This window comes from Leptodactylus fuscus, chromosome 8 (assembly GCF_031893055.1).
Source record: "Leptodactylus fuscus isolate aLepFus1 chromosome 8, aLepFus1.hap2, whole genome shotgun sequence".
Lineage (NCBI taxonomy): Eukaryota > Metazoa > Chordata > Amphibia > Anura > Leptodactylidae > Leptodactylus > Leptodactylus fuscus.
In genome coordinates, this window is record NC_134272.1 from 62,328,520 (window position 1) to 62,355,143 (window position 26,624).

The window sequence follows — 26,624 nt, forward strand, 5'->3', positions numbered from 1 at the left end:
TAAATACACCCATACTGCATTCAGCTCAGTGTGAGTTGATCCTCCCACTGCCCAGAAGGATGAACTGAATGGAGGATGGGCGTTCTTATTGATGATGTCACTTGGAATATATGAAATTTATATAAATTATGTTTTAATGTATATCAATTGAAATTAATCGCACAGAGTCTCTATATACTCCATATATCGCTGCTGTGGTCCCTTGTTGTTGTTCGAGAAAGGTTGCTATTGGGACACGTCACCTTGGAATCAAGACATAATAGACCTTCGATCTTTGGAGTGCTGCTGTTTTTTTATTAGTTTTGTCTATGGTGGAAGAAGCCATCTACCTTGTGGATTTTCACCAAAAATTTGGAAGTATTGCTGTGCTGCTTTGGACTATCTATCTATCTATCTATCTATCTATCTATCTATCTATCTATCTATCTATATCTTATATATAATGTGTGTGTGTGTGTGTGTGTGTGTGTGTGTATATATATATATAAATATATATATATATATATATATATATATATATATATATATAGACGTGACTTTGTTACATTGTTACATTGTTTAGCGCATTGGATTTCGCCTATTAATAATGAGGACAAGGCTAAGCTGCTAGATAGAAAGCAATTACATCAGTAGCGCTTATCAGTCAATTAGCGAGTGCTAACAGGCTGACATTTCCAGAGACTGTAGAGGAGCGATATGCTATTTATTGAGATCACACATTCACACTTGCCCTGTATCACTGCGTTATCAGCAGAACATCGGCCAACTAATGGTGTCCAGTCAGAAGAAGGATTAGACTTAATTGAAAAAGAAATGTTACCCCAGGCTTATCATAAATACCGCACGCCTTCTTTGTTCTTGCATTGGGATAAAATAAATCATGGAAAGCAAACACCAAGCCTAGACTATAACCTAGGGAGATATCATAATTATTTTCATAGGATGATTTATGACTGTAAGAGCCCCCATGGTGGGGAACATCATGAGCCATTCCCTATAGTTTGGTATCAGAAGATGGTTATCATCAGATCATAGCCAGACACAGAGATAAGATATGTTGTTAGAGATTCAGAACATGTACTGAACATACAGAAAATCCTAAATCCTAAATGTCCTTCTGTCCATCCAAAACAGAATATCTGGCACTTTAATTCTAGCCATCATTGGGAGACTAGCCAAGTGGGTGGTAACACTACATGAAAGTCACCACCCACTTGGCTACCATACACTAAAAATGTTTTATGTGGAAAATCCATAATCAGCAAATGATGACATATTCCAGTGATACATTATTACTAAGAATTGCCTTTTGGGGGTATATCCTTCCTTTACCTTCTCTTCCCAATCTTCCCCTCCCCTCTCCTCCCCTCTCCTCTTCTGCACATTTCCCCCCATTTCCTCTCCTTCCCTCTTTTCTTCTCTCCTCCCCTTCCCACTCTTCATGTAACATTCAGGAGGGCCAGGACTGATGTCATAGGTACTATGTCAGATGTGGCCAGCTTGTAGAGAGGCCCTTGATCCCAAATGTGCATAAAGCCTTTTTGATGTCCCCGAGTACCCACCCCCATGTGGTACCTGACAATGACAACAGACCACCAGGTCTCGGGGGTAGTCATTGCTCTTTTTACTAGCAGGACGAAGTAATACAAATGTACAGATGGAGTAATTCTTCACATACAATTCTGTGATCCCTGCAGGTAGTGTCCAGTTAAGCAAGTGATGGAGCTTGGAGCAGGAATACTTTGGGTAGTTTAACTAGTAGTTGCTTAGGTAGTTAAACTTGGATATATTTGTAAACATGGCCTGTATCCAGGGGGTTAGTCCTCAACAAACTGGGTACATGTATGTAGAAGAGGAAATAGGGGTGTTGACAGCGGGAGACGCTCAAATTCTGCCAGACTAGCTATGGGCTCCTTAAATATAGATTTGTCCCAGAGACTTACTTGTATAGAGATATGCGGATGAGAATGGGACGAGCAGTACCGGGACATTACATTCACCTCCCCTCTCCTTCTCTCTGCTCTCTTCTCCTCCCCTCCCCCCTCCTCTATCACTCCTACTTTATAAATGCATCCCAATTGGGAAAAAAAAGTGCAACCAATTATATGAAAAAACGTACAGTAGTACCAAAGCTAGCTTTCTCAAGGAGTACTTCAAGGGAACCTGCCAGCTAGTTTTTCCCTATTTCCATGACAGTGCTAATATGTACAGGATGACACAGTATGGGACCTGAGCGTACGCAGAGGACATCCCATATGTACCTCCTAAAGGACAATGAATAAGACTACACAGCCTGGTGGAATTTTGGATTAGAGAATTATGGAGTACAGATTGATCACCTTGTTTTACATGAATAATCTTGCACCAAGTCTGCAGTGAAGGACTATTTCTGTATTAGATGTTTATTTGGCATGGCAGCTTTACAAAATAATGTTCAGTCTTATTATTCAGGGCAGTAACTGCAGTAATATACAAGGAATGGGTTCAGCCGATGATTAGACTATTTTACTATTTTTAATCATTTTATGTAGGTCACCAGAGAACATATTTGCATTTTGATGTCTTGTGAGGAATTCATGTGATTTTTCGTTTATAGAGAGAAGAAAGTTAGAATATTAAAAGAGCCATCTATTCATATATCATCTGAAAGTATTCAAGGGGGGTACACTGCGGAGAACACTAACAGGGCTTATATCTGTGGAATGGCTGAACAGAAGGGGTGATAGCGAGTATCAGATGATGGATGTCATTGGGCTTTTTAGACTCAATTCCAGGTTCTCATTGTACCAAGTGACGGCGTATCAATAGGATATATCAATACCTGGAAAACATGGGGGTGAAGGCGTTTCCTCTGATTTGTTCCCAAAGAACCTGCCACTTTGGCCCATTTGCAGAGGACCTGTCCATTCTCCAGACTTCTCTGTTGTAGCAACTATTGTATTCTTTATGACATAACAATTTTGGAACATCTGTTTTAGGTCTCTATATCGAGCGGTTCCTCTGTTATTACTCCTAGAAATATAGGAATACATTGACATCTGGGTGTGTCCTACACAATATGACAATGCCCAGTCAGTGATGCCAGTGTAGGGACTAGACATGAGCAAACCGATTTATAATATGACGGGTTTGTTAGAAATTTTCCAAAAATCTAGGGTTAGACTGAAACCAGGATTTTTGGGGGTTCACCACCCACGAATCATTATTATACTCTTGGGGTCTACTCAGGCCCAATAGTACAACAAGCTGACATGTAAAAATGATGCTAATGGCATGAGGCTTAGACACAGGCATGATAATGTCAGCATATCCCATGTGACTGCTAAGGCCAGTGATTGGGTCCTGCTGACATCACCAAGGAGGCTGGAAGAACACCACAAACGCCTGTGAAGGAGAACCACATGCCGCCATTCAGACTAGGAGAGGTGAGAGTATGGCTGTATACTATTCTTTCACACCTCCTCTGGGCCTCCATTTAATATACTGTGGGATCTGAAATGACCCCAGTGCACTTCTTGGGGCAAACCTTGCAACTATTTACTAAACAAGTCTTTGGATCTTTGGGGAAATGATAACACCCAGTTGTCAAGTCATTCTTAAAATTCTAGAAGGAATAATGATGTATAAGGCAATTTTATGAAAAATATTTTTTGTGTTTTTTTTATGTGGAATATTTAGTAAAACTGACAAGTCAAGAGATTTAACAGATTCTCTTTAAACGCATCCACTATGGTCAGGGTTTGGTATGAAGGGACAATCCCTTTAAATGTGCAGTTCTGAATCACTTCATAGGATAAATTGCAACATAGTTGTTGAGGTTGCACAAAGTCCATTAAGTCCAGCCTATAAACCTATTCTACACTGGTTTCTAATGCAGGGGTTCAGCTAGCAATTGCTACTAGGCCCTGGATCCTCTGGGGGCCCACAGGCCACTCTACACAATAAGAAAACACTAGTATTACATATAGCACCTAATAAGTAGGAACACATTACAGATTTTGCCTTGTGACCCAAAAGCTTCCAGTACAAGTCACCAAATCTGGGATAAATAAGAAAGAATTAGTTCTAGTTAGGTATTACATATTGTTTTACAGCTTTATAAGCATTGACTGAACCGGCAGGTGCTGAGAGACCTGCAGTTAGACTAGCAAAAAGACGAATACTTTGCAATGTTGATAGACGCATTCCAGTAAATACAATATTGTGTCATTTCTGTCTTTGTTTCCCACATACATTTTATCTATAGCATATACGTATATGTGAGTTAGGAAAGTGTTTAACCCTTTAAACAAAAATAAAAAAATCGGAAAAAACTTATGGAAAGAAAAAACTAATTGATTTGTTAGAAAATAAATATACAGTTTTTATCCATTCAGTACCAACCAGTCCAAATATAATACGCAATTTTTTGTAGGGGGTTCAAATCTTTTGCAATGCGCACTGTCCATTAATTGAATATATTATCTGGATATACAATATCTGTATTAAAGATCACCTGTCTATATGCCAGGTATACTATATGCCAGGTATACTATATACTGTGATACTAGATCACCCATCTATATGCCAGGTATACTATATGCCAGGTATACTGTATGCTGTGATACTAGATCACCCGTCCATATGCCAGGTATACTGTATACTGTGATACTAGATCACCCATCTATATGCCAGGTCTACTATATGCCAGGTATACTATATGATGTGATACTAAAACACCTGTCTATATGCCAGGTATACTATATGCCAGGTATACTGTATGCTGTAATACTAGATCACCCCTCTATAATCCAGGAATACCATATGCCAGGTGTACTATATGATGTGATACTAGATCACCCGTCTATAAACCAGGTATACTATATGCCAGGTATACTATATGATATGATACTAGATCACCCGTCTATAAGCCAGGTATACTATATGCCAGGTATACTACAGTATATGCCAGGTATACCGTATGCTGTGATACTAGATCACCCATCTATATGCCATGTATGCTATATGCCAGGTATACTATATGATGTGATACTAGATCACCCATCTATAAGCCAGGTATACTATATGCCATGTATACTTTATGCCAGGTATACTGTGTATTCACAACTATAAAAGTAATCCAAACTTCAGAGACGTCTCACAGAGAAATATGTTCCTGTCTGTAAATCTAACCTATTCATTTGAAAGGTTATTTTTCCCACTTTCAGCTACAATGCTTAATGCAATAAATATATATAAATAAGCACCAGGACTAAAAAAATCTGCGATTTAATTGCTACAGTGCTAGCAATATGTTTCTCTCTAATTTGCTGTTGTCTTGGATCCTTGCTGTTTATGCAGTGCTTTCACCTTCTGTTGCTGATGTCTGTGCCAGCTTCTCTCCCTAAGGTGTACAATGAGTAATGTTTTGGTTTTGTGCCAGATCATTCTATAAATGTCATTTTTATTTGCATGATTTTCTTCAGATTTTTTTTATTGTATTAAAATGAATTAAATACATCTGTATTTCACTTTCATCCAAAACCTGCTGTTTTTTTATTTACTTCAAAAAAATATTTAAAGCGATATTACCCGGCCTGGTGTCACTATAGAAGCGTAGATGATGCCTAAGACAGATGGGGGATTGAAAAATACACACACACACACACACACACACACACACACACACATATATATATATATATATATATATATATATATATATATATATATATATATATATACCCTATTCCAATTAAGTGAACCTGTGCAATTAAACGAGCACTAGTCCACCTATGGAGGGAGATACAACCCCATTTTTTGGAATATACAAAAGAAAATTCAGACAGCACATCGCGGTGTAAACAGGTGCTAACTTGTGCTGCTGCAATTTTTGTATTTAGATAGATTATAGATTGTCCTGGGCCTTCAGGCCCTGGCTGCAGTGCTGGCAGGTCAACCCCTTTAAAAACCTTCTTTAAAAAAAAAATAATAATAATTCTCATCATGCATATCTGCAGTGTCCTAATTTTTTTGGAAATAAAGAGAACCTTTGCTCACTTGATATGTGATTATTTGCAGATCGGAAAGCAAAACGTATCTCGTTGTTGGAGGCACGAAGACTGTAATGATGAATATGTCGCTGTACAACGGAGGGGATGATGCCTACCAGTCCACTCTACACATGAGACTACCAAAAGGCATCTATTTCATCAAAGTTCTGGATCTGGTAATACTCCATGTCATATATAGTAACCACACACTATGGTCTAGCACTGTGATGGCAGTCAGAGCCCTCTCTGTAGGCACCTATCTGTGGAACAGATTAGACTGTGTGGAGCCAATTTGCAGCCGATTACACTGTGTGGGCTCCAATGTGGAGCGAATTATACTGTGTATCACCACTGTGGAGCAGATTAGACTGTGTGGAGCCAGTTTGCAGCAGATTACACTGTGTGGGCTCCAATGTGGAGCGAATTATACTGTGTATCGCCACTGTGGAGCAGATTGTACTGTGTGGGGTCCTTTCACTATTTTTATCACATAGTATCTGATTTATAGCAGACAAGTGATATTATTACAGACTCTCGATAACTGTCACAATTTTGGATGTGCACAGTTTAAGGTTAAATTGTCGAGTTGGCACTTTCTGATAAATTAGTGGGTTTTGGGTTGCAGTTTGGGTACTCGGTCTCTAAAAGGTCACTATTTGGAGGTTTGCCTAAACCTATTGGAGTGACCTAAGCATAAGTCTGCAGGAATTTCCCCAAATTCTATTTCTGTATGGTATAATTTTATTTATTTTTTTACATTCAGCTGGAGAAACAGATAAACTGCGCAGTCAATGACGAGGAAAATCAGCTGACCAGACTAGACTGTAACATCGGTCATCTGTATGTGGACTCCTTCTCAAGAGTAAGTAACAAGTCGGTAACTATGTTTGTTATATGGGGTCGGAAAGGTGAAATAACTGCGTCTGGATATCCATTATTCAACATGATAAACCTGTCGGATTTGCTAGGACTATGAGCAGAGCTTCACTTCGTGTTCATCGATGGAGAACATGAGTAGTTTTGCAGTGTAGGGTTTTCATCACAATTCTCTATGTTCAGCATTTTCTTAGATGAAGAGGTGACAAATTGCTTCAAAATGGCAATAGGAACAGTGTGTGAATTTGTAAATTGGTCACACATAGCAATATCACACCCTGGAGTGTCAGGGAGGGAGGAGGAGTATCACCAATCTGATATACCGCGAATACGGAGCATGAACCATGAAATTACTGGTGGCATCCAAGTAATATCTCTGTGCTAAAAGTCACTAAATGTTTAGACATCATTATGAGGATTGTTACAATGTAAACCAATTATCTGCAGGATTGACCTTTCAAATATAAATACTAGGCAACCTCTGGAGGGTGGAAGTCATAACCAAACCTTTGTATCAGGGGGCTACTCAATGCCAAAATCCAGTGGATCTAACCACTTATAACTTGCGACAAAGTCATTACCCCAACCAATAAGGAAAGTAATGAGATCAATTGGCATCTGTACAAAAGAGACACACTGTGGTGTCCTAGGATAGAGGAGGTCCAGTCTTGGTGTTACCCTTCCCTTTGGTATTCAACATTCAGTAACAAAGTAGGACTCTACTATATGAAACAATTGCCCGAGATTGACCCAGAACCAGAGACAAACAAAGACCTTCTGATCTTGGTAGAAATCTGGGCACCATAAGGGGATACCCAGGACCCCAGAACTATGCTCAGAATCCTCATTGCGCTGCTAGAGAAGGACTACCCCAGTACATGGCATATCTAAAGTGATGTTGTTTCCCACAGATAGACAAGTTAGGGTCACCTGAGTCAAACTGTGTTCTGCCCTTGTGAATCGTTCCCTCCATCCCTAAGATATCATTTTCTTTTTGGTGTTGTCAATATGCAAATAATCTCATTGGAACAATAAGGACATTATCACTGACCTCTTTGGAGTAACAATAACACCCCCAGTGCTCTAAAAGCTCATTTCCATACTGACAAAAAAGATATCTCGGCACCAGAGGCAGCAATTCACAAGGGGAAACCGTTTGTTTCAGGTGACCCTTTTGATCTACAGAACGAAAGATAGATTCTCTGTACATGTCTAGTTCCTAGTTTACCACTTATAGATTTATATATATACATACTGCACATTCTTCATATATTCACTTTATTCCAATCACTCTTTCATTCTTATACCCACAGCAAGAGTTTTCCTTCTTGTTGGATACAAGTTCCCTTAGCACAGCAGAAGATCTTATAGTCAATGTCACTGTGAGCTGGTAAGTGGTATTATTGTATATACTGAACTAATATACGGTATACTCTTAACCTATATCTGTATTTTATGCTCAGCCCACGTGCATGTGTACAGGGGAGTTGTGAGACCTAGATTAATACATTATTGTGTAGATGAGGATTTTTATCCATAAACCCCAGTATAATACTTCTTTACTTTATTGATACCAGTCAGAATGAAGTGGATGAAGGCTCTTTATGGAACAATGAAGTCATATTCACCATACCGACCAAATATGAAGTGGATATCAATGTTGCAGGGTGAGTTACAAGTCCTTTGTGCGCCATAACATTGTATTGTGTTACATTGTTGTGTGCTCTGTCATAGTGAATAATCTTTGTAGTATCTACAATGAACGTTTCTCAGATATTTCGTAAAGGAACAATTTCCATTTCAGTCTAGAGAGTTGTTTTTGTCCAACATGTGACACAATGGCCTTCTCTTTGTGTTTTTAGATTTTCCTCTCCGATATCATTTGTGTATGGACCTCCTGAAGACGAGGAACAACTTTGCATCAAAGAGACCATAGAATATACATTCAATGTAAGGATCTCGTTCTCCCATTACATGTCAGAGATGAATGAACATTGTACTTGACTGTTCTGTTTTTGGGAGGTTGAATGCAATGACATCTAGGTAATGGATTTTCTGTTGTATTCAAGGTGATCAACGCTGGGCCAAGTCTTGTGTCCAACACTACATTTCAGATTAATATCCCCAACATATTTGCTCCGAGGGACTTCAGACTGTTTCATATTCTAGATGTCAAGGTAATCTTTATTAATACTAATAATAATACTAATAATGCACTCCTGTTTAAACTTATCTACCAACCTGTCTATACGAAGTGACTATTCACAATATACAGTACAACATTCATGTACAGTAATCCCAGCAGGTAATGGCCCTATTAACTTACCAATCCTGCTCACGGCCATCTCCACTTCCCCTTCTGCCCTCTAGGACACTCTGTGCGTCCCATATCATGTCACTGGGGCCCCTTGGAGGGAAGAAGAGGAAGCAGTGGCGGCTGGGAGCAGGATGGGGTATCGGTAAATAAGGCCACGACCCGTGGCAAGAGTATTTGTTAGGTGAACCCCAACAAATACTATTAGAATTATACTTTGGGGTCTCATCAGGCACAGGGTAGGTGGGCGAACAGAAAAACCAGTGTTACCTCTCCAGTTCAACTCCATGCAGTCTTCAGCCTCTGTAATGACATCACAGAAATCACGTGAGTTATGCCGGCGTCGCGATGCATAATAATGTTGGCGTTACCCACATCTGTGACGGCATTGAAGAGGCCCAAAAACAGTAGGACAGGGGTAGGCAATAGAGATGAGCGAACAGTAAAATGTTCGATATTCGATACTCATTTCGAGTAGCCGCTCAATATTCGACTACTCGAATCGAATATTGAATCCTATTATAGTCTATGGGGGGAAAATGCTTGTTTCAGGGGTAGGCAACATTCGATCAAATTACACTTACCAAGTCCACGAGTGAGGGTCGGGCTGGATCCTCCGAGAAGTCTACTCCGTGCAGCATCCCCGCGGCATCTTCCAGCTCTGAATTTACTCTGCCAGGCATCAGGCCTGGGCAGAGCCGACTGCGCATGCCCGCACTACAAGAAAATGGCCGCTTACAGTCAAAGCGGCCATTTTCTTGTAGCGCGGGCATGCGCAGTCGGCTCTGCCCAGGCCCAATGCCTGGCAGAGTGAATTCAGAGCCGGAAGACGCTGCAGGGAAGCTGCATGGAGAAGACTTCTAAAGGTAGGAGAAGAACCAGCGTTGATTGGCCGACTGTATAGCATTCGGCCAATCAGTGCTGGTTCTGCATCAAACTTTTCCATTCGAATAGCGATTGGTACTCGATCGAGTACGAGTATTTCGAATACCATAGTATTCGATCAAATACCTACTGGATTGAAATCTACTCACTCATCTCTAGTAGTCAACTTTCGCACTCCAACTGTTGTAAAGGTACAACTCCCAGCACGCATAATTGTTCTGCTGTTCCCAAGTAAAAAGTTTGCTATGGGGCTCAGTGTTACACCCCTGCTCATGCAGTACATGCAAAATAATTTTTTGATTGTATCCAGAGATCCTACAGATACAGATTTTCACCTATTACATGTGCCAGTGGTTAGTCAGTCTCGGATCCCTAGGAGACCTGCACCATATGTACCCATTTAATCTTGGAGTGTTTTTGGCTGCAGTTTTGTGAACTGTCTGTAGTAAGATCCCTGAAGAGCTTCATGGCCGTGTTCACATAAACATGGATTTGCAATTTTTTTTTCAGACAAATTTAGGAAATTGCCGTTACTCTTCACACACAGACGTTTGTGACTCAATGTCAAACGGTAGAGCAATATTTGGCGATTTAATATCCTTCTTCACAAGGTCTGGGGCAAGGACTTTGGTAAGTACAGATGACCATTGCTGTCATATGTTGTAGTAAATGTAAAACACCATGGAATTAATGGTGCTATATAAATAAACAATAATAATAATAGTATTCTCTGTAGATATCAGTGCCACTCCTGTCTATGGAGTCTGACCATGATCCATTCTAATATAAACCTACACGATATCTTGATAACCAAAAACCCACCACCATTCAATATTACAAACAGGGGAATTGATGTATCATGAAAATTACCAAAAAATCTCAATCCATATCAAACATATAAATTCTAAATAATAATATATTGCTATATAGATTTAAGTCCCATAGACACTATATATAGCAAGTACACAGCCAAGTGATGATACCGCCATTGTAACTCCCCAAGACGTCCCTCTGCCCCATAGTACCATGTATGACGTGTGATATAGGGGCAATCTTTCATCATATATCATGTCCAATTCCCAGTACTGCTTTGAAGATGATGAAACCTGTCTACACATTGACTGCACATTTGGAGACATGGAAAGTGGTAGTGAAGCAACTGTGGAAATGAAGATCGAAACGAACCATGCCCTACTAGAGCTTGTAAGTAAATATGGTAATAGAAGTAAGGATCCTTACAGGTCAGGTCCAGTGTACAGATGTACGGTATCTTTACTAGACCGAAATCTGATATGTATTTTTTGCCTATTATGTCTATATATATGTTGATAAATCATCTTTTTTGAAATTAAAGTTTATTAGTATTTAGTTATTTAGTTTTATCAGGTTTATTTGCATTGATAAGACTGTAGAATGGTTTACAAATATACCAAAGCGACCACAAGTAGGAATTAGCAATCTGTAACCTTCAACATGTATTAATCCCTACAACCAGAAGGGGTCACTGCTGTCACTACATTGACAGCAAGAATAGTGACATCTAAAGGTAATTTGCAGTACTGCACTACAGAAAACATTGAGCCGAGTTTAAATATTAAATTAAATTATATATTATATATAATTATTATTATATTATATTTAATATTATAATATAATTAAATGATATACTTTTACATTATTTTTTATGACTTGATAATCTTAGGGTTTTTTTTTTCTTATGTTTAGGAAGGTGTTTCATCGCTACAATTCATCACAACAGGAGAAGTCAGGTCTGAAGAAAGCCCTAAAATAATCTATCTCAACCAGAAGCATAAAACACATGTAAGAAATGCAAATATATAAATGGATAAATTGAGGGAGATTTACTGCCAGATTTTGTCACATATTTCAGCAATAAAAATGGCAGGCACTAAATTTATTATGGGTTGTAGACGTTTTTTTGTCTACACCGCTGCTGTGGCAGTTTTGAAAAGTGTCTATAAGACGTGGAGTGTCTTATGGGCGGGCTGGGAGCGTTCCTTTAAGTGGCCGCCATTCTCCTCTGGCAGGGGATTATCTCCCGTTAGAACTGAAAGGATTTGGGTTGTTGAAATCCAGTAATCCCTAAAGCCCAGCCAGTAAATGTAATGGAAGAGGGTAAAGTGGGGAAGTAATAGGTGGTCTGGATATACAACGTAAAACATAATCCTTTCTTCACCGTGTAACTTTTTATTTTTCTGCAGGTTCTCCTAGAAGCAGTTCACAATCAAAAACCAAGACGTCATGTCATATATACCATCATTGGAATCAGCTTATGTCTAGGCCTTTTCTTATTCGCACTCTTGACATTTGTCTTATGGAAGGTGAGAAACTCGATTCACCATCAAAGGGGTTGTGTGGGGAGACAAAACGTACAGTGCAGTCAATACAAAACATGCTTACCGTATAGATGAGTACCCCCCAATTATTAACATTGCAGAGCATAGTGGAGGGGCTAGTGTCTCTGTGCGCAGCCCCCTGTTGCTACTCCAGTTCTATAAGACATCAATGACTCTGCTCTACTCCAATTGCTTTTACATAGAGTAGAGCAGAGTTGACCATGTGACTTAAAGTGTTAGTGGGAGAAAGTTAAGAATAAGACTTCCAGATCCCAATGTTATGCTGTGCAAAGGCAATAATTGGGGTGTCAGGGGACCAGAATGGAAATTATTTTTAAAACAACACATAAAAAATGGAATAGTTATGTCACCGATCTTCTGTCATTTCTACTCTCATGTGGCCTTATCTCTTCTGCTGCTGCAGTGATGGTGTCCTCACACAAGGATGTGTCACCATTAAAGTCAATTGCTGTCTTTATGATCAGGGATTACCCTATATATATCAAAATTACATCCCTCCTTGTATGACTGGCCATTGTTTTGGCAGACTGGAGCCATCTTTCTAAGCAAACACTTTTCTTGCAAGCCTAAACAAACTCTTGGTTGAGTTTGGTCTCCCCTTGTAAAATCAGGGAGTACCTGGAGTAGAACCATGTTCTGGAAGGGGGTTGTTTCTGAAGACCCTTTAAGAGGGCTAACTAAGCAAATAATCCTGGTTAACGCCTTTAACTACAAAACTACTACTAAAGAGGTTTTCCAACCCCCAAATTGATTTTTCATACTGATGACCTATCCAAAGGATTGCTCATCAGTATGAGACCTGTGGGGGTCCAGCACCCAGACCCCACACATATCAGCTGTTTGAACAGTATCTGGGTGCCAGAAGCTGCTGCAGTGGTCAGGAAGTGTGTGCAGGCTATCCTATTCAAGTAATGGAAGCAGCACAACAGCCCCATCTACTATATAGTGGTGGTTACAGGGAAATGCAGCGACGCTCTTATTACTTGAATATGAGCGCTTAAACGTGTTCCTCATCCACTGCTATAGCTTTTGCCATCTAGAAACTGGTGGAACAGGAGATCTGTGTGGAGTTCAGGTGTCAGGCGCCAACAGGTCACATACTGATGACTAATCCTGTAGATAGGTTATCAGTATAACAAACCCCAGTATAGACATGACAAAGTACATCGGCGGAGTGGCATCTGATACCTGTGAAAAAAATGCGAAGCGTCCTATTTTTTCACGACTCAGGTAATCAGGACTATTTTCACAGACCCAACTCACCCATTGAAGGTGCTGTACTGGTTTATTACATACATGGCTGAGTCTCGGATTGGGTTGTGTGAATGAAGCATCAGTATAAGAAACCCTTTAACAATCATTTCTATCCTGATTTTTTTGCACTGTTGCTCAGATGGATTTTAGCACCTTCTCTCTTTCTTACCATTTCTCGGAGACAGCTGTACATAGCCGTGTTCACATGTTCAGCCTTATTTAGCACTCGATAATTGAAAAACGTCATCTATGAAGCGTCTCCACATCCACCGAATTTACATTGACTTCATTGAGGTCAGACCAAACTTTACTAAGTTGTACCATTATCTCCTAGGTGGGATTCTTCAAGAGAAAATACAAAACACTGAACTCGGACACAAGTAGAAAAGAAAGCTGGAGTTTCCTTTCTCAAGAAGAACAATAAATTTATATCTGGACTTATAGAATTTTTAAAATATTCCATAAATTATGGGACAAAACCACAAGGAAAAGAAATGAAGTTATTTTTCTCTGAGGAGGAGAACTGATTTTTTCAGATATTTATCTAGAACTTCTGAAGAACATGAGATGCCTTCTAAAGATGTTTATTTCACAAACGGATATGTTCTATGGCTTCTTAAGAGGAACATGTTCAAACAAGGATCTCAGGAAAGTGACAATTTTATAATTGTACAAGAAATGCAATGAAACCCCAAAGTAGGAGCTGATATTCACTGGTCATATGAAGAAAGACATGTATCACTGGAGAAGGTGATCTCTGGTGGAGGATCTGAGGTGCTAGAGGTCTCCTAAGCATATTACCTTTCATTACAGCTGAAGCAACTTTGCTTTGAATACACTACGACTTATGGGATCACTTTAAAACAGATCAGCATTAGTTGGCAATGGGTTACAGTGTATAGAAGGACATGTAGAGAGAACCTACCAGCTGATGATGCATTCTTGTAGGTCCTGCTCACACCATGACTAAGATTATTTAATCTCCCACCTTCTACTTAGCTGCTTGACCATTAGCACAGAGCCTCTCCTAAAAAGGGTTCCTATTCACGCAGTGTGGAAGAAGTGTATTTCCTATATAGTTTACTTGACTAATTGTTATTCTGCCTATCAATGCTGTATAGATAGCCTAAAAAAATCGGAACATTCGTACCCCATTCTAGGAATGACCCTGAAATGGTATCTGCATAAACCATGCTACTTTTGTAAAATTTGCAAAATTGGGACGATTGGCAAACATGCTATTTTCTGATTGTACTGTTAAATTGGTTGTCTGGTCCACCTGCCGATATGCCGTATGAGGGAATTTTGAGTTGTTATAAGTTGTCCCCCTATTTAGAATTTACATCTGTTAGTGTACGTCTGCAAAGTATGACTGCTACTTTGGAGGATCTGGGCAAACCATTGATTTCATTAGGCACCATGTAATGCTTCACTTCTCCAGTGGTGGCACTGCAGGCAAATGAGTGATTACTGCCAGGTTCCCCTAACCTCTAACCACTACTGGCCCTAGCAAAGACCTTTGATTGCCTTATTGTGATCCCCTATCCTGTGGCACAACCCCTTTAAAAGTGATGTGTCAGATCACTGAAGGTCCCACCACTGGGACTCCAAGCAATCAGGAGAATGGGGACCCCCAGTGATCTGACACTAATAACCTGTTCTGTGGATACAGCATATGTGCCATTAGTAGTACCAGTGGGGAGAAAATCTTCCATACAGGACTTTTCTCTCTGTCAATTTTCAATGTATTCTGTGACAAAGACTCCGACGCAGGAATGAACCTAGTTATAGCCATACATTAATGATAGAAATACTTCTGATTTAATATTATTTGGCCATTTTTGGAATGAATTGCTGATACACCATGATTCATCCTTTTTGCATTGAAGTATATCACCTACACACTTAGCAAAGCACAAAGAAATACATATCCACAGCAATGCAGCCGAGCAAGCCGAGACATCGCCATGGTTACTGATGAACGTTATATATATATATATATATATATATATATATATATATATATATATATATATATATATATATATCCGGCGCCATACAGGCCCATAGTAGGTCATTGACGCCATATTATAGACCAGTGTCGTGGCCTAAAATCCATTTTTGTTAGATCATATTATGAATCATTTCTAGTTACCATATTTGCATTTTTCTTTCCATGGGTGGAGCTTAGTCATCACATGACTGTGTTTCTTCTATAAACTAAGAAAGGTAACCATATTTTGTTTCAAGTATACACATCCGACATTTGTACAGTGACACCTTATACCATTAAATACATTTACAGCTTATGAATGTACAAATTGTAAATAATAGTGCAAAAAGATTTCCGGAGATTTAAAGTAACCCCCTGGGTTTTTGTCGAAATCAGATAGCATTATACCTGTATAATTGGGAGGGATAGTATGATGTTTTAGATGCTCTGTTCACACTGTTGTCAGGTTGAAAGAACCACCTTTATCTGTCCTATAATGGATCCTCTCCTGGTATTGCAAATACTACACAGCCGAGATGCCGTGGCGAACTTTTGATATGGGCCCACCCCCTCCCCCTCTGGGGTCTTTTCAGACCCCAGAGTATAATAATCGGAGTCCCAGAGGGATACAAACATAACAAAGTACTGTTACTTACCTATCTCCCGACTCCCCTGCATTCTTTGTCGCTGTCGGCCATCTTTCGGGATGTCATGTGACTGGGGCCCTGTGTCACGGGTCTTATACGTCACACAAGTAGGCCAAAGCCTGCCCAGAGCGTGGAGAGGTAAGTAACACAGTTTTTTATGTTATCTTACCTCTCCTGGGCCTCCGATTGTTATACTCAAGGGTCCGAAAACACCCCCAAGTATAATAGTGCTTGTGGAGTCCACACCTTCATTTACCAATCCCGGCCCCTGCCAGGATCGGTAAGTATATAGGGCCCGCTACCGGCTGGAAATACTCCAGCCGATAACGGCTTATTAAAAAAAAAAAAAAAAACAGTGGTAGCGGCTGTCGCCGGGCCCCTAATGTCCCGGGCCCTGTGGCAGCTGCTACCACTGCTACCACGGTAGTTACGCCACTGGGTAGAAGTTAAAAACTGAATACTGAACATGTTACAGTTCTACAAGGCAGCAACAACATGGCGCAGTTTAACCAAAAAATTTTGGCTCCAAAGTTTGAGATCATACATTTTTTATCATATATATTCTTTATGGTTCCTCTTACAGTCGCCATACTGTGTGTACAAAGTATATAGACCTGTATATGGAATGCTGTGCAATGTGATATTTTGTACCCTTTTAGACACTGCATGAATACACTGTGATATTAAGGTTGATGCAATTTTATAAGCCAAGGCCCGGGAGGGATTAAAAAAAAGAAGAAAATAGTAAAGACTTGGTGGCCATGTACACGACTATTGGGGGAATTTATGACTGTAATTTCTAGTCTTGATTCCCTGTACCCCAGAGTGGAGATGGGCCTAATTTATTAAGTAGCACATGCCTCTTGGCCAAGTTATAACTGAGAAAACCACTTATTATCTCCAATGAAAATGAAGGCGTCAAAACATAAGTATTTTCCACATCCAAGACAACACTGCAGAATGGAATTTTGGTCCACGTAGCTTTTTGCAACAGATATTTTGTACTTGACAATCAGCCGAGTCACGATCTGACCTGGCAGAACAGTGTTGACAATCACAGTGGCCTATTCATTGTGGAGGCAGCCATTTTGAATTTTCTCAGATTCTGTAAATTAGGTTTCCTTGTTGGAAAATACATATTGTGAGAATGTTTTTAATATATTTTTACCCTTTCGTCTACCTTAGGCTGGTCTTACACGACCGTATTGAATGTACGGTCCACAAGTTGCTGATCAGCAACACTAGTTGCTTTTTGGCAACATAGACACCGCAGATACCCGTGTCCTGCCGCACTCGCCCATAGAGTTCTAAGGGAGAGTCCATGCAGTGCCATGAATTCACGGCACACCACGGATAATATACCCGGTGGTGTAAGAGGCCGCACTGAATATAATGTGTCGGCAGTTGAAAACCCTCAATTGCGAGCCATTTGCGGACTTACATTACGGCCGTGTAAGACCAGCCTTATGTATTTCAACCAAAAATTTGTTCATTCAAAGGTCTTATCTCTAAGTGTGTTGATACACAGATGACTATGCCATAAACCAGACCAGATTCGCATGTCAAGGAGAAATTCTGGGCAATTTTGTAATTGTTCCCTGGTGGAACAAAGGTTAGCTGTGTGTATAGACATCTACATAAAGACAGATACACATGGACTTATACAATGGATACAGAAAGCAATGGATGCATTGGAACATTTGCAACAAGAGGAAAGAAGGAGAAAAGATACAATTAAATATATATTTCTCATATTTGCAGTTGAAAAATGCCAAATGAAGAATCCCTTTAACCCATTCATATGTGACTATTGTGAACCGATAGGCTATTTCCACTGTGCTCAGGTAATGAATGATAGAAGAGGAATATATCAATGAATTCACAAGAGAATGCAAAACAGCTTTGCAAAAAATATGTTTATTGCACAATTTTTTTAAAAAATAAAAATGCTACTACAAAAACTAGTGCAAGTTTACAAATTCTATAAAATATATTGTAAAATCGGCTGGTGTACAGTCTTTATTTTGTGTAAGAATGTTGTGCTATTGTCTAAAGTTTCAATGAATTGTATGTTTCTGGCTGCGGTTGTGTTCACGTGGACACAATCCCTTCTAATTAAACGTCGCCATTGAACTGTCTCTGCTGTCACAAATCAATAAAAATGACATTTGTAGAAAATCAGGATGTGGCTTTTCTATGGCGAGCCTCTGCTACAAACAGCTGCATTTAGCTTTCACCTCCTCCAGTTCCTCTATGTTACTTCCGTACAGATTTATGAGTTCAGGATGTAAGCTGGAAAATACAGAGCAGGCGTTGTAAATTCATTGTAGTGAAGAAGAACAAGTCCATCAATATTTACGTAAAACACTTGATTTAAAGGTTTTGTCAGGTTTAGAAACCTACCGTATTTTTCGGACTATAAAACACACTCCCGAAGGAGTGGGGTCGCAGCATCGCTCCACCGGCTTCCTTGCAGACCCTGGGCCGCAAGGACAGGGTGTCCCAGCGAAACCAGCCCGGCATCCACTGTACTATATCAGCGGATTCTGGGCCTGTAAAGATGATGGTGTCCACTCTGCTGCAGAGCAGTCGCCATAGCTATCGGGTCTTTGCTGTAATCTATAGCAGAGACCCGGAGCTAATGCCCACAATCAGTGTTCACAGAATATCCTGTACAAATATGAACACAGCATTAGGTCATGTTCAGACTGTAATAGCGATATATTTTACGCTCTGTATTACAGCAGTAGGTCCTGTTATATAACTTTCATCAAGGGCGCAGAAAGTTTCCAGTGATTACATGCAGTATTACATTTTCTTTTCTTTTTTTTAAATAGGCATGCTGTAGAAAAAAACATTTCCTACACCCACCCTAGTCTCATGTCATAGACCTCTTCCCTAGCCAGCCAGGTTTCTACAGTGATGTAGGGCAAGCACCTTAAAAAAAAATGGTTTGCAGATGAGTCTCTGATTTAGCTTACATCATTAGCCATGCTGCAAGACCTATTAAAGGGTCGGATATTGACATATACTTACCTTCCAATTGGTGATTCTAGAACCACAGCTTTCCATTCTTGCTTAAGAACAAAACCAATCTGCAGTAACTTAGGCGCGGTTCACATCTGTGTGTGCGCTCTTCACCGTCAGAAGGGAGTTCCTGACAGTCAGTCAGAAATGCCCTTCCTCACAGGGACCAGGGAGGAACTCCCCCTTCCCTCCTGATAGTGCTCGTCCATAGACGAGTGTGCACACTCGGCTCTGCTATATCAGATGGGCTGACCGGCATCAGATGTAGGAATGCAGGAATGCATCGGACCTGAATGGAGACTGGTGTGGAGCAATCTTAGACTCCGCCTCCTCCAGCAGAGCCAGCGCTGATTGGTCGAATTCCATACTCTGGCCAATCAGCGCTGGCCAATGCATTCCTATGGATTCCTATATCCACACTCGGCTCTGCTATATCAGATGGGCTGACCGGCACATCAGATGTAGCAGAGCCGAGTGTGCACACTCGGCTCTGCTACATCTGATGTGCCGGTCAGCCCATCTGATATAGCAGAGCCGCCAAGTGTGCACACTCGGCTCTGCTATATCAGATGGGCTGACCGGCATCAGATGTAGGAATGCATTGGCCAGCCTTCGGCCAATCAGCGCTGGCTCTGCCGGAGGAGGCGGAGTCTAAGGTCGGACCTGAATGGAGACTGGTGTGGAGCGATCTTAGACTCCGCCTCCTCCAGCAGAGCCAGCGCTGATTGGTCGAGTTCCGTACTCTAGCCAATCAGCGCTGGCCAATGCATTCCTATTGGAAAAAGTTTATGTCACAAAAATCACAATTACACACCCGATAGAGCCCAAAAAAGTTATTTTTAATAACATTCCTACCTAAATAAAGGTTATCCCTAGCTATCCCTGCCTGTACAGCTATCCCTGTCTCTTAGTCACAAAGTTCACATTCTCATATGACCCGGATTTGAAATCCACTATTCGTCTAAAATGGAGGTCACCTGATTTTGGCAGCCAATGACTTTTTCCGATTTTTTTCGATGCCTCCGGTGTCGTAGTTCCTGTCCCACCTCCCCTGCGCTGTTATTGGTGCAAAAAAAGCGCCAGGGAAGGTGAGAGGGGAATCAAATTTTTTTGGAGTTTGCCACGTGATGTTCGATTCGAATCGAACACATCGAACAGCCTGATATCTGATCGAACATGTGTTCGATAGAACACTGTTCGCTCATCTCTAATAAATAACACAAAAAAAATCAGTTTTAAATCTAAATAATTTATTGTTACAAAATTTTAAATGTTAAACATAATGGTAGCCCCCGGGAAGAAACAGGGGCAAAATGGCCGTCGGGGCTCAGTGGAGGTCGCAGCTGGTGAGCAAAGTTCTATGATTACACATTACATTCCTTGCCCTATGTAGGCTGGCTCATGTGTAATACTGGCATGTGTGTGTAACTTCACATTGATTCCGTTACCCTATATGCTCTAACTATACAATGGTGATGTGATGGGATGATTTTTTGCAATGCCACAATTAGGTGCCCTGATTTTGTGATGCTGTGGGCAATAGGAGCCTTTTTCTATTTACATATACAGAACACAGGGCCTTCTGATATACACATATTAATTGTGGCTGGTTTCATCCCCTACACCACTATTGAGACTTCTTATACACCTGCCCAAGCTGCTCAGTCCAATGCGACCTCCACTCTTGTTGTTTGACATGTGGTGTTTTTATGAGTTTGTGTTTTCCTGATACCATTATGTTTAACATTTACAATTTTGTAACAATAAATTATTTAGATTTAAAACTGTTTTTTTTGTGTTATTTGTACATTGATACTTAGTTGGTGCTTAGAGTTTGTGTTGGGTATCTGTGTGTTTTATCTAGTATTGAGATTGCTTTGGGTTTGATATTCCTTTAAGCTGCGGGGCCTCTCTGGAAAACTTTTCTCAAACCTTTCCCTTCACTTTTCTAATAACCCATTATATTTGTGGCAAACAATATTCTCATATGAACCTGCACCTCATATACAGACATGTGAACAAGCTCTTAGATTGGGCTCAAGTTCAAGGTTATTAGTGAGTCTGTGAGCCAAGTATGTGAGAACCGACTGAATAGGGGAAATGCCATGTACAGTATATACTCCATTACTATGTACAGTATATACTCCATTACTATGTACAGTATATACTCCATCACTATGTACAGTATATACTCCATTATTATGTACAGTATATACTCCATCACTATGTACAGTATATACTCCATTACTATGTACAGTATATACTCCATTACTATATACAGTATATACTCCATTACTATGTACAGTATATACTCCATTACTATGTACAGTATATACTCCATTACTATATACATTCCTAGACTACAAGTTATGTAAATTAGGGCATTATGTCACACCAGAGGTCAACATTCCAGAACAGTGTGATGTCATCAGTGTGACATCTATAACGGAATCTGCAGAGATATTCTTCAGTCATTATTGTTACTGTGCGACAAAATGGATGTGAATGAGTTAATGGATCAATTTTTGGGAGCTGGGGATATTGGTAAGAAATATAGATTGACAGATAGAAGAAACATGTCTTCTAACTCCGTTGGCCCAACGTAAAATCTGTAACAGGGCCGCCACCAACCATGCCCCATTTATAATATTAGCGCCTTCTTAGGGAGGGGGCTCTAAGAACCCATAAGGTCTGAGCGGTGACTGCTACTTCTACACCCCTATCACTACCCCCTCGATATATAGAATTACTTCCTTTCTACAGGCTGAGTATACATATATATATATATCCTTATTAAATATTGTTGTCCGCCCATAAACCCCTGCAGATAGGCCCTATATAAGCTGGAAGTACAGCATGGTATAGAATAGTGATGGATCTCATGGATTGTTGTATAGTTAGTAATACAATCAGGAAAATGCTGGACCTCATAATATCAATCTATAGGCTGCAGCAGGGTCCTGGACGGGGCTTAGAGACTTGGGCTGGTGACCCTATATTTTAGAACAACTGCCCCATAAGTCTAGCTTCACCCAGAAATGTTACATTGAGAAATGGTTGTGAAATGAAGAAATAATCCCATAAAGAAGTATCCATAGCAGAACATTCCTGTGTGACCCTTACATGTGATATAGTGAAAAACACAGTGCGGAGCTGTATGTACAATGGGGAGGAGGTCGGGGTCTGTGCTTGGATTACTTCTTATTGAGCTCAGAACCAGAAAAGTCATGAAAATGGTGGAAATTTCACTATTATGTAAATCTGTAAAATTTAAAACAGGTTATCTGAGTAAATCAGTAGAATCCGACAGAACATTCTAGAATTCTACATTGTAGACCTTTATGATGTCATCAGAATATGGCGGATAATGAGGGGTGGGGGTGGGGCAGCAGCAATAAGAAAATGATAATTTACTACTGATTTATACTGACAATAAACAAAGTATAAAGATTAATATATCAGGGAAATAGAACATGACAACCTCATTACATATGGGAAAGATACAATGAGACCTGGCTTACATGTAGCAGATCCTTCCCTGTAGTCAGTGACTATATAATAACCACCATTGTCCCCTCCTGATGTTCATTCACCTATGATTGTTTTATGCTTTCTCTGCAGGGATCTCTGCGGTCAGAGATGGAGAGGACAGAGTGGTGGGAGAGCGTGGTGGTAAGTATCATTTATAAGACAAATGAGACATTACAATAAGATAGGACTTAGGCTCCATTCACACTACGGCCATGATTTCACTATACAATAAAAACCATGAGAATGTGACTGATCCTTTTTCAAAGACATTAAAACAGAACAGATTCCATTGACTACAACAGGTCCAGAGTGTTTGGAAATGTGAAATATAGTACATGATATAATGACTTATAAATCATCTAGTGATAGTAACTTACATGACAGTCGCTCCATCAATGTTCAGAACTGTTGTAATATTTGTTTTCATATCTTATCACTTTGTAGATTATAATATCGTGGTGAATGAAGTTGTGGATGAGGCCATATTTAATCGTGCCGAACAGGAAAGGAGGAGGAGGAGGCGGCGATATGAGGGTAAGTCATCATTATAGTCTGCTATCAGAAACTTAGGATGAGCAACTCTCACTTTTCTGTCTCCTGAACTTTGGTCAGAATTTCTAGAATAGATTTTCATGTGCGAGATTTAGTGAAATGTTGTAAATAAAGATTCTTGTTGTTTGTTTTAGAACGACGAGAAAACGCACGAAGGCAGCTGATGGAGATGGAGGCTGAGCTGCAGGCCCAGGAGTACGCTGGAGGCCCCGGTAAGTAGTAAATACTCTGTGTGAGAAATCTATATGCTTTGCTCTTATATGTAGTGTATCATAGTATATTACAGTATATATGTATATACTCATTGTGAATTTGTGTCATTTTGCAGATCTTCCAACAACATCTGGAAAGAGAGGACGGGCTGAGGAAGGCGAAACTCCTGGGCAAAGCCAAAAGAAAAAAAGAAAAAATGAAAAAAGAAAAAAAAGAAAATCCTAAAAAAACGAACCCCCCTCCCCCGGTGTTCCTTCCCTGATCTCTGGTCATTTCTTGTTCTCCCCCCTCCCCTTCCTTCCTGGCCCCCCTTGCCTTGTCATTCCTGTGTTCAATCCATTCCTTCAATAAAATTTAAAAAAAAAAAAAAAAAAAAAGGAAAAAGTCTCAAGTCTGGGAACTTTAAATAATAGTGAATAGAGATGAGCAAACAGTGAAATGTTCGAGGTTCGATATTCGTTTCGAGTAGCCCCTCAATATTTGACTACTCGAATCGAATATCAAACCCTATTATAGTCTACGGGGGGAAAATGCTCATTTCAGGGGTAGGCAACGTTCGATCAAATTATACTTACCAAGTCCACGAGTGAGGGTCTGGCTGGATCCTCCGAGAAGTCTTCTCTGTGCAGTGTCCCCGCGGCATCTTCTGGCTCTGAATTCACTCTGCCAGGCATCGGTCCTGGGCAGAGCCGACTGCGCATGCCCGCACTACAAGTGGACATGCGCAGTCGGCTCTGCCCAGGCCCGATGCCTGGCAGAGTGAATGAAGAGCCGGAAGATGCCGCGGGAAGCTGCACGGAGAAGACTTCTAAAGGTAGGAGAAGAACCAGCGTTGATTGGCCAACTGTATAGCATTCAGCCAATCAATGCTGGTTCTGCATCGAACTTTTACATTCGAACAGCGAGTGGTACTCGATCAAGTACGAGTATTTCAAATACCGTAGTATTCGATCGAATACCTACTCGATCGAGTACTACTTGCTCATCTCTAATAGTGAACAGTTTACCAATATTCCACCAACACTATAAACCCACACAAAACCACAACCAAACCTTTCACAGACCACCAGGACATTTTCTGGGGTGACTGGGTTCAGTCCAGATCTGCTGGACATTTACAATATTCATGGTCTACCATATCACTAAGTATGGGCTCATATCTGTGTCGAAGTCTCCATTTGGGGAGACTGTCATAGTGCGCTGTCAAAAATTGGAAGACAAAAAATTGTTGCAAGTCTTGCTTTTCCTCAGGGGCAGCATCCCAGGGTGCTATTGCTCCGTTTGTCTATTGTGCCTCTGGGTTATGTTGGTATGTCCCATCCTAATGTTATATTAGCCTGTGCCCACAACCCTGCCTGCGGGTTGTTGGAGTTGGTGACCTACCTATATTCAGCAAATTGCTGCAGTCAATGTTTTGCCTGTTCCGGCAACTCTTAACCTGTTCTGCTGCTGAACTTGTTCCTCGCACCGTGCCTGTGTTCGTTTCGGCATCTCAGCAGCTCGCTGGGAAGCCATATGATGAGTGTGTTGTTGACGTTGATGATCTCCCTCAGCTCCGCTTGAGGAGAACTCTATGACTTCTTGCTTCCTTCATAGCTCTCATTGTTTTCGACAAATTAAATTCTCTTTTTACAGGCAAGTTTAAAATTGACAAACTGCCAATTTGGATTAAAGGTGTTTGCCCATGTTAGTTTGTCTGCACTGCCTGGAGCAGATCAGATAGTATATAAATGCATGTACACAATCCACTGAGTGTTAGCGTGTGTTTACACAGAGAGATAATAGCCCTGGGACCTGAGCTAAGCTGCTACGAAAGCAGTATAATATAGAATGTGAACCTAAATTCATAACAGTCGTGAAGCCATGTCATTTACCGGGATAAAAAGTAGCCTATGTTTTAATCGAGGTTACAATCTATCTATGTGCCGAATTTCATTCAAATCCCTTCAGCCATTTTTGTGTGTTTGAGGAAGAAACACACAAACATCCAAACACACTTACCAGACATGAACTTCAGAAGACGCCTCCAGTAAATCTCCGTCTATATTCCATGGATGAACATCTTCACTAAACCCTGTATGTACTTCTCCATTGTGTTCAGATAAGGCATTACCATAGTGGCTCAGGTTCTGCGGGCAGAGCTTCACTTCTTTAACCATGTGAGTTTCAACAAAAGGATAGTCAAACTAGAGAATAAAAAGTAAGTGTTTAGTGTGAAACTTTACAGAGGACTCGCCCCCACTCATGACATGGCTGTTTTAGTAAATACTTGCATTCCCCATGACCTAACATCTTTTCTTCTAAGGGCGGGTTCACATCTGCGCCCGGTCTCCGGTTTAGCCAATCCGGATGGTTTACGTCTTCTGCCCTGCGAAACTGGACAGGAGACTTGAATGGGTTTGCAGAGCTGACCACCGGTGTGTGTCTTCTGCCTGTCTGCGAGGAAACAGTTTTTTTTTTTTTTTAGCTGGATACAAAGTCGGACATGGGTTTGAAAGCTGACCGCTGGGTTTCCGTCTCCTGTCCAATTTTGGGGGGCAGAAGAGTCCGGGCGCAGATGTGAACTCGTCCTAACTCTGTATTGTGCTTGTTCCCGTTATCTTTCCTAAAAAATGTTTAAAAAAATTGACAACTGGGTGTTACAATTCCCTTTTCAAAGGGCAGTGTCCCTACATAACACTTATTGGACAGTGTCAATCAGTATACACAAACATCCATTATACGGCAAAATACAGAGTACCCAGAAATGATGCTTTAAAAGTGCAACCTCATGAAGAATACCAGTATTTCCTAAAACAGACCTGTCAGACTTTCTTTTTACCATTACATTATATCTATAACTAGCATTATCCGTGACTTTGTCCGTGCCCCCCCTGTGTGCCCCACCTGCAGTGTCACCCTAGTCCACTCGCCGTAGTCTTG

The 26,624-nt window shown here is 40.5% G+C and overlaps 2 protein-coding genes across 2 annotated transcripts in view; one reads left to right on the plus strand and one right to left on the minus strand.

The window, feature by feature from the left end:
- ITGA4 (integrin subunit alpha 4) overlaps positions 1 to 14,860 on the plus strand; it is a 91,622-nt gene extending 76,762 nt beyond the window's left edge. Inside the window, exons 18-28 of the mRNA XM_075283802.1 lie at positions 6,061 to 6,208; positions 6,796 to 6,894; positions 8,222 to 8,298; positions 8,486 to 8,575; positions 8,771 to 8,858; positions 8,978 to 9,085; positions 10,618 to 10,737; positions 11,191 to 11,310; positions 11,833 to 11,928; positions 12,330 to 12,449; positions 14,074 to 14,860. Of these exons, the coding sequence (XP_075139903.1) occupies positions 6,061 to 6,208; positions 6,796 to 6,894; positions 8,222 to 8,298; positions 8,486 to 8,575; positions 8,771 to 8,858; positions 8,978 to 9,085; positions 10,618 to 10,737; positions 11,191 to 11,310; positions 11,833 to 11,928; positions 12,330 to 12,449; positions 14,074 to 14,163 (1,156 nt within the window). The 3' untranslated portion in view covers positions 14,164 to 14,860. The remainder of the gene's footprint in view (positions 1 to 6,060; positions 6,209 to 6,795; positions 6,895 to 8,221; positions 8,299 to 8,485; positions 8,576 to 8,770; positions 8,859 to 8,977; positions 9,086 to 10,617; positions 10,738 to 11,190; positions 11,311 to 11,832; positions 11,929 to 12,329; positions 12,450 to 14,073) is intronic.
- Positions 14,861 to 18,299: 3,439 nt separating this feature from the next.
- CERKL (CERK like autophagy regulator) overlaps positions 18,300 to 26,624 on the minus strand; it is a 94,232-nt gene continuing 85,907 nt past the window's right edge. The window contains exons 12-13 of the mRNA XM_075283804.1: positions 25,704 to 25,888; positions 18,300 to 18,671 (exon numbers count right to left, since the gene is read on the minus strand). Coding sequence (XP_075139905.1) covers positions 18,590 to 18,671; positions 25,704 to 25,888 — 267 coding nt within the window. The 3' untranslated portion in view covers positions 18,300 to 18,589. The remainder of the gene's footprint in view (positions 18,672 to 25,703; positions 25,889 to 26,624) is intronic.